General features: G+C 41.8%; 1 protein-coding gene across 2 annotated transcripts in view; it reads right to left on the bottom strand.

The window, feature by feature from the left end:
* Positions 1-9844, bottom strand: part of slc41a1 (solute carrier family 41 member 1) — a 51798-nt gene extending 41954 nt beyond the window's left edge. Inside the window, exons 1-3 of one of the 2 annotated variants that reach the window (XM_019879516.1) lie at positions 9474-9844; positions 4365-4481; positions 3364-4136 (exon numbers count right to left, since the gene is read on the bottom strand). In XM_019879516.1, the coding sequence (XP_019735075.1) occupies positions 3364-3846 (483 nt within the window). In that variant the 5' untranslated portion in view covers positions 3847-4136; positions 4365-4481; positions 9474-9844. The remainder of the gene's footprint in view (positions 1-3363; positions 4137-4364; positions 4482-9473) is intronic. The other variant, XM_019879508.1, reaches the window with a different exon arrangement.
* Positions 9845-12407: the final 2563 nt, after the last annotated feature.

Genomic DNA, 12407 nt, shown 5'->3' with positions numbered 1-12407 from the left:
GCTGTAACCTTGGGCCAAGCCTCTCCAAAGATTTCTAACAGTCAGGAAGCACCCAATAAAAGAAGAAAATTATGAGGGAAGTCTCACACACGCACACACACACGCACACACGCACCCACCCACACACACCCACACACACACACCCACACACACACACACACACACACACACACACACACACACACACACACACACACACACACAATGGTTGACTGATTAGCACATCTGCCTCACAGTGCAGGGTTTTATTCCGTCTCCGGCCTTCCTGTGGGGAGTTTGCGTGTTCTCCCTGTGCCTGCGTGGATTTTCTCCAGGTAGTGCGGTTTCCTCCCACATTCCAAAAACACGCATGGCAGGCTAATGGAACACTCTTAATTGTCCCTAGGTGTGAGTGTGAGCGCGGACGGCTGTTCTGTGTGCCTTGGCTGGAAACCAGTTCAGGGTGTCCCCCGCCTACTGCCCGAAGGCAGCTGGGATAGACTCCAACAGCGCCTGCGACCCTTGTGAGCATAAACGGATTGGAATATGGATTGATAATGGAGTATTGCCCACATGAGTGCAAATATGGATGGAGATTTTTTTGGAAAGATGTTTTAATTATATATACATACATACATACATACATACATATATATATATATATATATATATATATATATATACATACACAGCTTCTAGAATGGAAATAATCCCACTTGGTGTGATAAATTTACTTCAAAAAAGGTCTGAATGTCAAACAGCTTCCAGAAAGAATTGCATTCAAGTTGCAACAACAGTTGAAACAAGCTTAAAGCTTTTACTAAATGTTGATCTGGCTTTAAACCATGCCATTCCCATGATTTACACCGCATGACCTTTAAAACCCATATATAACCCTTTGTAACCTTTAGCCTTGAGTTACTTGCCATGCGAGTGAGAGACTGATGGTTTTAGGTCATTCGATTGCCAAGTCACCGAGCAGAGCTATGCAGACATCTCCAGACCAGTCCGGACAGTCTTTTCTGAGCCAGCCTTGAGTGGGAATGACGCCAGAAACTCTGTGTGTGTGTGAGTATATCGGGTAGAAAATTAAAGTGACTAACACTGAAAGGTCACATTTCAAAAAGGCTTAATGGCAAAGTCGGAACGTACCAGTATAAGAAAGCGCAGAGAACGCAAGTTAGAATTGCCCTGCTACAAGGATGTGGGGGGGATTAGCTAAATTAGCATTTCACAGTGTCATGGAGAGGGAATAACACAGCAAGCTCGCCACAAGAGACTCACTTCAACAGGCTGTCAAGGTTATCATTGCCTCAAAACAAGTACTTCTATGATGGCAGACAGAGGGGAAACGTCCAGCCCTTAAGCAATGGTGCATCAAGCGAGTGTTTTGGAAAACAGAGACACCACAGCAGCATGGGGCCTAACATGGGACAGCGTGAAAAATGTGACCTCGTACCTCAGAATTCCAGATTAGCCGGCATACCTCTAGTGAAGCTGTTCACATTGCCAATATATTACATTTTTCCCTTTTCTTTTACTGTGCCTATAGAGAATGGGCAGCAGGTGATACCACACTGGTATTTTTAGAGCCTGTTCTTTTACCACATGAGTTCTCTTACACTGATTAGTGGAGTCGATGTGTTTGATTTTGGACCGCAGCCTAATACTTCTTTCCTGCATTCATGAAGTAATATTTTAGTTGAAGGACCAAAACTACTGTGATTTTACCAGAAGATAAAAACAATGGTGACAATGTATAACATAGAATCTTGCAATCTTTTGTATTCTTATTTGAAAGAGTAATGGACTACATTTAAATGCTATCAATATTGGGGTTAAGTTCAAAATTCTAGTTTGTAAAACATTTGAAATAGCTCATCTAAAATGCGTGAGTGCAAAGAATTACCCCATCTAAACCACGACGCATGGACAACGATGCAATCAGACGTCTGCTTCTTACTTTCTCACGTCAATAAAAGACATTCTCGCTCCAAAGTGTGGTGCTGTGCTCTGTCTGAGTTTTGTTATGTTTGTTTGCCTCTGCTTGTGGATCTTTGGTAGGTTGCCTGTCTGACGCCGCCTGCACACAAATAGTTCCTATACTCCAAAGACCCAGGAACTCTTCAGAAAGTCGAACCTCCTCCCCTTTATCACACCTTTACTTCATCTTTGTTGAATTATGTCATCAGATGAAGGCGAGATGAAAAGGTGCTTCCTTTCCAACATAGGAAAAGACAGCGGCCTTTCAAATGAATTCGAGTGCACTTTACATAACTGACATCATCGAGTGACGTCTGTTTCTTGGCCTCATTGACACTTCACGAATGACAAAAAGTTCTATTATCATTTTATTTATTTATTTAATGTCTTGAGCATAAAACTTGAGGGAAAGCCAACTACATCGGTGTCCTGTTGCTGCCGGAAAGAATTGTGCTGAATATTCTTTTGTAAGTTAGTCAGGACTAACCTATGCTAAAGGGGCTTTGAAGGTTGCATCCAGGCAGCTTTCCTGAATGATCCTATCATCCAAGTACTTCCGGGTCATCTCGCTCGGATAGTATAGAAAAAGAAATTTCCGACGCAAAAATGAGAATTTGAAGAGGCGCCAAGATTCCATGTGAAGAGAGCATATGCAGAAGACAAATCAATGTTCCAGTCAATGGAGATATTACGAACTGCGTTGTTATGATCACATATTGAGGTTCGAAAAGGAGAAACCCTGGGCTCTTAATCAGGTTTTTAAAAACCAGAGCATGAGCATATTTGGGTTTTGGTCAGTGTTTACATGGCCTTGGCTATTGCCAATATTCTGGTTTTGAGAGGCTTATTGACTGCATTTCCACTTAGTCATCGTTTCCAAATTGAAGCTCGGCTCAAACAACACTGCAAGCTCATTGTTTTAAATAAACAGGAATTGGTTAAGATTGTTAACATGACACATTACACTATTCACCAGTTTGTTCAAACGCTTGAGTGACAAACACGTGCCATTGTGAGGTTTAGTCCACGTTGTCTCCCTGCAGAACCTGCTCTACTTAGAGTTCACTCCAAGCTCTGATTATTTTTACGACAAGGCATATTAGTAACTTACACTTACAAAACATATGTGACTGTAACAGATACACCAAAAATAAATGCAGAACTTTTCGCACATGCTATTTGCAGAACTATTTTGTTGGACACTGTACCAGGTCGATTGATGAGTATGAGAAAATGGAGTCTCATAAGGTTAGCGTATCAAAATGACAGAATTGATCCAGATGTGTGATTTATAAAGAGGCCTTTCTGGATATCTCTACATTGCCACATAATTTGCTGTGGTATGAACTTAATTGTGAGTGTCGCATCTTCGTAACATCCTTGTAATGTGTTTTTGCTCACCTGGACAATGTCGAGCACCATTCCTGCCGCCACTGTCCCAAACCCAGCCAGCAGGAAGGGGAAAACCACCTGCAGACCAATGGAGAAGGAAGTTTCTTTGAGGGGTGCCGGTGGTTCAGGGCTCTGGTCATTGCTGGTGTCGTCGCTCTCATTCTGGCTTGCATTCTCCAAGAGAGCATCCTCCTCACGTTGACCTTTGGCATTAGCCCGACAGTCCATCACAGCAACAATCTCCAGCCTTTCTTCATTCTCGGGGGTTTCATTGGCCATTTCTGCGAAAGACGTTACCTCTTTCAGCTCAAACTCACTCCCGGTTTTTGGGTTCCCTTCCTCAGGTCCCTGAGTGAGGATCACCGGGTGCACAATGGAGTTGGAGTTGAGGAAGGCCGGCGAAAGGGGCCCTCTCTCCTTCTTCATCTCAACAGCCCCGGAAGACATTTTGATGTCGGGCAGTTTGTCTTGTTCTTTCGACCAAAGTACCATGCGGAAGCCTTTGGAAGACAATGGGCTTAGCAAGAAAGTTTAGACTACGTCTTCCTAAAGTCACTGGACCACCTGACCTGGTTTTGACCCTGATCGGTCTAAGTAATTTATCCCATTAAAAAGGTGGAGAGGGGGTGATCTTATTAAAAGCCCAAATGGAATTTGTTCAGAGGGGGAAAAAATTGCAGCAAAGCACATGGATCTGTTTGTCTGCACACCCTGTGTTCCTGTCGGTGTTTTGGGAGCAGGACCAATATGTTCTCCATTCAATGCAAGTGGCTCCGTGTGGGCTGGCAAGAAAAAGAAGAAAGCGTCTTAGTTCAATGACTTGGCGGATGGACTCACCAGCCCCATTAGTCAGTTCTCAGGAGTTCTTTTTTATATTCTTCTTACAGCATGGCTTTAAGTTAAATGTAAACAGTCAAATGTCTGGAGGAGCTAGATTGCAGTACAGGCTGGTCTTGCTCTCAGTCTGATCACAGTCGACTAGTTGGTATAACGTGCTGGCGATGTCTCACCTTACACCACGTGGCTGCTAGGGAGGTCTTTTCACTGAAGATATTTAAAGGTCTGCTGCACAAGGATTGAATTACCAGCCACAGAAAGGGACTTCTCCGAACAGAGTGAACCATAAGCTGAAAGAAGAACATATCAATTGATTAGATATAGTCTCAATCAAATTGAAACAGCAACCAGCCCAAGACTGTACAGAACAGGAGGAATGATTTTTTTTATGCATATATACAGTATACTGGATTTTAAAGTAGTGCCTCAGAGCCCCAATCATAATATACATAAAGTAAACGTGCAGAGGAACTACAATTCCTACATCTACAATATACTGGAGTTTTGTCATCTGACATAAAAAAGTGCCTGAGAGACTCTGTTGGATTTACAAAAAAATTATGGACATTGGTTGCATGCATTAAAATCCTGTTTGACCAACATTAATATTATTTCATTTTCTGTAACAGTCATGTTGGTAAAAGATGATTTGAATGTGTGAAACCAATTTCCATATTTTTACGTAAATCCAACAGACTTTTTTTTTTCAGTGCAACCTACTGTAGAACCATATTGCACATATATGCTTGAACAAAAGTGTCGAATAGGCTCCAGCAGGCCCGCGACCATTGTGAGGATAAGCGGATAAGAAAATGGATGAATAATGACAGTAACAATTATTATGATGACCATACCATTTTCTACCGCTTATTTGGGATCACTGAGATTGGCTGGCAACCAGTTCAGGGTGCTCCCCACATACTCCCAGAAGACGGCTGGGATAGGTTCCAGCAAGCCCGCAACCCTCATGAGGATACAGAGGTTTAGATAATGGATGGATACATGGATGGATGGATATTCGGGAGTGGGTCGCAGAGACAGCAGCTTTACCAGAGAAGCCCACATTTCCCTCTCCCCAGCCACCTCTTCCAACTCTTCCTGAGGGATCCCAAAGTGTGCCCAGGCCATCTGGGAGACATAGCCTCTGTAGCTTGTCCTGGGTCGTCCCCTGGGACTCCTGTTGATGGGACATGCCCGAAACACCTCACCAGCGAGGTGTCCAGGAGGCATCCTAATCAGATGCCTAAGCCACCTCATCTGGCTCCTCTCACTGCGGAGAGGTAGCGGTTCCACTCTGAGTCCCTCCCGGATGAATGAGCTTATCACTCCACATAAAGGAGGAAACCCATTCCAGCTGCCTGTAGCCAGGACTTTGTTCTTTCGGTCACGACTCATAGCTCATGACCATAGGTGTGAGTAGGAACGTTAATCAACTGGTAAATTGAGAGCGTCACCTTTCGGCTCAGCCCTTTCTTCGCCACGACAGACCGATACAGAGTCCGCATCACAGTAGACGCTGCACTGATCTTCCTATCCATCTCACGCTCCATTCTACCCTAACTCGTAAACACGACCCCAAGATACTTAAAATCCTCCACTTGGGGCAGGATCTTATCCCTGACCTGGAGAAGGCACCCCACCCTTTCCCGACTGAGGACCATACTCTCAGATTTGGAATTGCTGATTTTCATCCCAACCACTGCTCGTAAACACGACCCCAAGATACTTAAAATCCTTCACTTGGGGCAGGATCTTATCCCTGACCTGGAGAAGGCACCCCACCCTTTCCCGACTGAGGACCATACTCTCAGATTTGGAATTGCTGATTTTCATCCCAACCACTGCACACTCGGGTGCAAACTGCTTGAAGAAGCCATCAGTACCCCATCATCTGCAAAAAGCAGAGATGCAACACTGAGGCCACCAAAGCGGACACCGTCATTGCCTCGGCTGTGGGCGACAAATTCTGTCCTTAAAGATTAGGAACAGAATGATAAAGGTCAGCCTTGGTGAAGTCCAGCCCTAACTGAAAACAAATCCGACTTGCTACCGGCAATGTGAACCAAATCGGTGGTACATGGATTGAACAGCCCGTATCAGGGGGATCGGTGCGCCATATTCCCGAAGCACAAGTTGTGTCCTCCAATTAACAGGTGTCTTCAAACTTGTCAACCAAGTAGATAGGGTGAGACAAGTAGCCACTGTGATGTTTGGTGACATGGTGTGTTAACATGCAAAACATAGATCAGAGAAAGTAAAGGACAGATTTTTCGCAGGAATTTCCTTTAGAAAATTAGAGGCAAGCACTTTAAAGTTGAAGGCTACAAGACCATCTCCAAGCAGCTTGGTATTCATGCGACTATAAATACGCATATTCCGAAATTTAAGATACTTGGGACTGTAGCCACCTACCCAGGATGGGGCTGCAGGTGGACAATTGATGACAAATTAAAGAGGTTGATAAAAAATGGTCAGAAAAGAGCCCAGCACAACCTGCAAAAAAATTAAAAGTGAACTTCAAGGTCAAGGTTCCTCAGTATCAGGTCACACTATCATTGTTTGAGCCAAAGTGGACTTCATGGGAGATGACAGAGGAGGATGCCACTGTTGAAAATAATGATTAACAATTGCTAAACTGTTGACAAGCCAGAAAGCTTCTGGGAGAATGTCCCATAGTCAGAGGAGACAAAACTGAAACCGGAAACTTTTGGGAAGACGTATCAGCTCTATGTTCACAGACGCAAATATGAAGCATACAAATACCAAGAAAGGAACACTGTCCCTACTGTGAAATGTGGAGGAGGCTCTGTTATATTTTGGGGATGCTTTGCCACATCATGCACGGGGTGTCTCTAATCTGGGGGGGTTCACGCTACATCCCTGTCAGAAATCTGTGCAGCCCCAGTTAAGCCCGCCCCCGCTGCATTATGTTTGATATTCTAAAATATATTTTACAATGATTTTAGGGAGACCCCACTCAACCCCATTGTATTGGTCAGGGAGAGAAAAATCCTGATGCCGTCCCTGATCAGAAAACACGGTTTCAGTTGCTGGCCTTGGATCTTGCAACTGGATAATGACCAAAAAGGCAGATGAAAACACCCAAGAATGGCTCAGAGCAAAATGTTGGACTTTTCTGAAGTGACCTTCTATGAGCTTTTATCTTAGTCCTATTGAAAATCTATGAAATCTATGGAAAGAGCAGAAACATGCCATCTGTAGAATGCACTCCTCAACCCGAGACAACTGGGACAGTTTGCTCATCAAGACGGGGCCCAAACACCTCCTGAGAGTTGCTGAAGTCTCACTGAAAGTTGCAAAAATCATTTGATTGCAGTAACTGCATCAAAAGGTTATGCAACAAAATACTAAGATAAGGGCAGTCTCATTTTTGTCATGAGTTTAATTTATTCAAGTAATTCGATTGAATACTTCAAGAGCAATGTCTGATTTGCATTGGTTAATTTTCATTAAATTTGAAATCATTTGTAATAATTATTATTTCCTTAACTGTTATTATTTTCTTTAAATCACAAATCGGTACCAACTATGACAAAGACTTATCAGTAAAATGTTTTTTTTTTGTAAAATCCATAGGCGTAAGTAATAAGAAGCAAGAAACCAAATATTTTAAGCATAACTAAACAATGGCTACTGCAGTCATACGCCCTCCGAAAATCTTTGTCAAGTAAGACCAGTTTTTCATTCCTTTCAAAATAAACAGTACCATAAACCCAAAACAACAAATGAAGTAAACACCATGTGCAAAATACAAGACAGCAAATAACCCAAAGAGCAGAAACACTGAGAAAATATAGCCCAATTATTTTGACACTATGTTTAAAAAAAAGTTCTTTTGAATTTTTAAATTTGATGGTTTTATTCCTATTGTTGTTTATTATTCCTAACTGCTATAAATAAACAGCCCACAGAAACAAAATCACAAATCTCCCACTATGGAGACTCGAAATGTTCATACTAATGCACTAAATTACATTTTCCAATGCAGTGGTGGGAAGTAACAAGTACAAGTACAAACATTTTGTAACTATACTTTGGTAATTTATTTTCACATATCTGTACTTGAGTATTTATTTTCTGATAACTTTTCACTTTTACTCCCAACATTGAAAGCAGATAACTGTACTTTTTACTCCTTATTTAGTCAAAATACTACTTTGTTAACCTCCACAGACGATGATGTAAATGGAGAGGGGTAAAGTCAACCTTGGTTGAACTCTTAGGTGATTAAAAACTTGAGGCTTAAATTTAAGGTGGAAAATACAGGAACGGCAGGGACATGGAGTGAGTAACTTGAACCACCTGGAGACAAGAGACTCGGAGAAGGAAGATATTCCCCAGCCATGGATTTAAGAGAAGAGTTTAATGATGTTTGCTCCAATAATGATTCTTGACGAATGCATCATGTCAGCTAATCCGAGAATTACATCAAGGTAAAGTGTATTTTTTTCATTTGTTGTCATGATCTAATTTAGCAAATTGTGTTACTAAATTCAAAGCATCAGCAAAGCTGTGAGAAAATGTTTTGATAGTACAAAAATCGAGCTAAAGCAAGATAGATTTTTACTTTTGTCAGACTCAGGGCTTTAGTTTTACCAGTATATTATTAGTTTTTTTTTTTTTTTTTTTTTTTACTCACATATCTCGACTTAAGTAGACTGTAAATACGGTTTCCACCTCGAAATACTTTACAAAAAATGTGATCACTGATAGGTGCTCGATACAACTGACATGAATGTATTGTGCTGGCTACTTCGCGACATAGTAACAAGAAAAAAAAACATTTAATTTTAAAGTCGTCTTTGCTTGCAGTCTTTGACGCAGCTTTCCACCGCAACGTATGTTGCGACATCGTCTAATATAGCGTTTATCCCAGCTGAAACGAACCTGTTTAGTAGTCAGGACCAACAGCAGGCGAACCCAACATGGCAAAGGCGTAAATTAGTGCTCTCCGGTCAAGACTGAATAGACCAGCCCCCGAGTTCTATTATTCGGCTCATTTCGTCAAGGCCAGGAGGCTTTCTGTTCCAACCCCGGGTAGGGAGAGAAAGTCACTGCCACAACATAAGCATGCCTATTTAACTCGTTAACGCGAGTACAAACATGGCACTGCCGTTGAAATAAAGGGTGGGTGAACACAGTCATGACACATTCCACCGGACGGAATATTGCGCGACTGTCAGCGCTTAAACATAAACGAAAAAGCTCAAGTTGTACGGCAGTCTGTTTAATAGGTCACGTCACGTCTGTACGGTCGTTACCTTTTTGTGTGGGTGCTCCGGACACGACCCGGGTTGAGGCTCCGTTGGCGTCCAGCGAGCTGGCTGCATGTATCCTTCCACCTCCTGCTGACGCGCACGGTCTGAGGACGCGGATGCCGGTGTGCAAGCCTTAAGTATGGTACCGGACCGCGTGCGGTTACATCGATGGACGCTGGTTAATGGTTAAACTCTCTCAAGTGCGCTCTCTCCCGACCCCTTCACATTACCGCGGCCCGTCCATTGGCCCCCGCTACCCGACTGCTCGGATGCGCATCTGCAATACAGCCGTCCGATGCAGGGGGCCAGGAAGCCACAAGGGAGACCTCCCTCTGCACTTTTAGCTGACGGGACGGGCCGAGCCACCCTCCACTCTACTCCACCGCCACTAGAGCTCCACTGCTCACAAGCTTGTTTGACCAATCTCATATAGAAAAAGCTGTAAACTGTTTGGGTATTTATTGAACAATATTGAAATCCCGCTTAAGGGTCACAGCTGTCTGTACTCACTAGTGCAGAGGTGTCAAACTCATTTCACATGGTGGGCCACATACGGCCTGGGTAGATGTCAAGTGGGCCAGACCATTAAAATGATACCATGCTTTGCTATAAATAACCAAAACAACATGTCTTTCCTTTGTTTTGGTATAAAGAAGCACAAGAACATTAGGAAAATGTTGAAATTAAATGAACATATCTTTTACAAAACATTTCATGAAGCACCTTACATTTCCTTTGACAAATGTGCAATTTACTTTTATCATTCACATATATGCATTGCAACTGATCCCACTGATTGTACAAACTTTAACAAGTAATTGGTTTTGAAAAATATAGTAATGCACTTTAAGATTAAACGAGATTTATAAAGAAAGGAAGTTTTAAACCATTTACACGTGCATATAAAATCTAAATGTAATCCCTGCCTACACCTTACAAACTAAGGAGCGTGCTATTAAATGTGTAAATGTGAGAGTGCTATTGATAGCGTCTGCTGTCATGGGTCTGTCTCAGTGATGGACTGAGGCTGCTGTTGTCTTCTTCTCTGATCAAAACAGTGTTCCCTAGCGGATACTCAATGAATTGCACCTTATTAAAAATATTTATTCTGTGTCTTTTATGCATTTTCTTCACTTTTAAATTATCCTGTGGGGCCTGATTGAACGGCCCGCGGACCGTATGTTTGACACCACTGCTTTACATAATCATCTCGCGGGCCGGATTAAAGTCCTTTGCGGGCCGGATCCGGCCCGCGGGCCGTACGTTTGACACCCATGCACTAGTGGGTCATTCCAGAACTGGAGTCCCCCCCGCCCCCCCCTTTCAAGTTTCAATTAAGATTAAGATATCCTTTATTTGTCCCACACTGGGGAAATTTATAGTCTACAGCAGCAAAATTGTGGGTAGAAAGAAGAAAAACAAAGTGTTTGCATTCACAAAATAAATGTTTCAGTTTCAATGTACACCATTAAGGCATGTGCAAAATACAGAAACATGCACTTTCTTTGTAAATTATGGTTATCCTGTCACAAAATGCAACTGCAGCTGTACTAAGAAATGATTCCCAAATCTAATTGAAAATACCAAACAGCTCTTGAGCACCCCACCAGGATTCATCTTGTCCCTGTCCCGTTTTACTGACCAACTTAGTCTTCCTTTTAATCGTTAAAACATTTTGTTTATCACTGGCAGTGGTTGTCACACCCTCTCAATATGCACACAATCCTGTTCGTAAAACTGTTGCTGTCATTTGGAATAAGAGGGGGAAAGCAAATTAACTTCATGACCCATCAGAAATGACATCATCACGCTAATTACTCTGAGCATGAGTAGACCTCAGGTAAGTCTTCTTATCATTTTTATTTATTTTTTCCAATGTTTTCGGCAGTGATGGGCTGTACGTTACCGTTAGTCTATGTTTTGTTTGACGGGCAACACATTTAATTGCAATGCAGCATTGTGTTTGTCTCACAAATCTGACACTATATGAGTGCCTCACCAGACATGAACATTACCACATGTCACTGCAAGGATATATGGCCGTGCGGCTTGCCATAGTCTTCTTCCTTGGCACCCTATTAAATTAACTTTGTCAAAGATTGAAATTTTATTTCAACAATGGACCAGCTTTTCTGTATCTATCAGTACACACATGCACTGGACTGAATTGATCTTTGTAAATAATAAACCACTTCACAGACTAAATACAAACTTCTTACATAAGTGTGTGTGGTCGTGTGGTACAGTTATTCATGCTCTGGCCCTGAGTTCAAGTGGATTTTTGTTTGTCGAGTGAGCATATTCTGTTTGGAAATAGCAGAGGAGAGTGTCAAAAGACTGCAAAAAGTTGTGTGAGTGTATTAATTAAATATATAGGATCTTTCATTCTTATTTGCATTTCGGAACTCCAAGCATAATTGTTTTAGAGTAGGGATTGGCAAAGTGGTGCCCCAGGATGGGGTTCGACACACCAACCATTTACATTATCAAGTCTCCTGTAATAAAATAATTGTTCCATCAATTCAGTCATTTGTTTTCCTAAAACCTGTTTGTTAAAATGCATTTATTTATTGTTGCTCAAGTTATCTAATTTTAAATAATAAAACATATTGAAAATATTAGACACTTTTTTTCCCATACATGTAAACATTTTGTAACCTCATCTTCAAATTACTCGGCCTCTCTGTACATTTTACAAATCAGTGTGGCCAGTGGTGGACCCTCAGGGCCAGCAAGGCCTTCTCTGCTGCCCTAAACATTCTCAGAAAAGCAAATTTACTTTTATGTATTTTATGTTATTTTATAATTTATGTTATTTTATTTTCATAAATATGTAAACAAAATTATTCTTTGTATTCTTTACATTATATTATTTCCACTTAGTTGAGTGGCTTTCAATGTTATTTTAAATAACATTGAAAGCCACTCGATAAATAA

This window comes from Hippocampus comes, unplaced genomic scaffold (assembly GCF_001891065.2).
Source record: "Hippocampus comes isolate QL1 unplaced genomic scaffold, H_comes_QL1_v1.1 scaffold205, whole genome shotgun sequence".
NCBI classification, from domain to species: Eukaryota; Metazoa; Chordata; class Actinopteri; order Syngnathiformes; family Syngnathidae; genus Hippocampus; species Hippocampus comes.
Note: the sequence above shows the minus strand (reverse complement) of the source record. Positions and strands in the feature narration are given on the sequence as shown.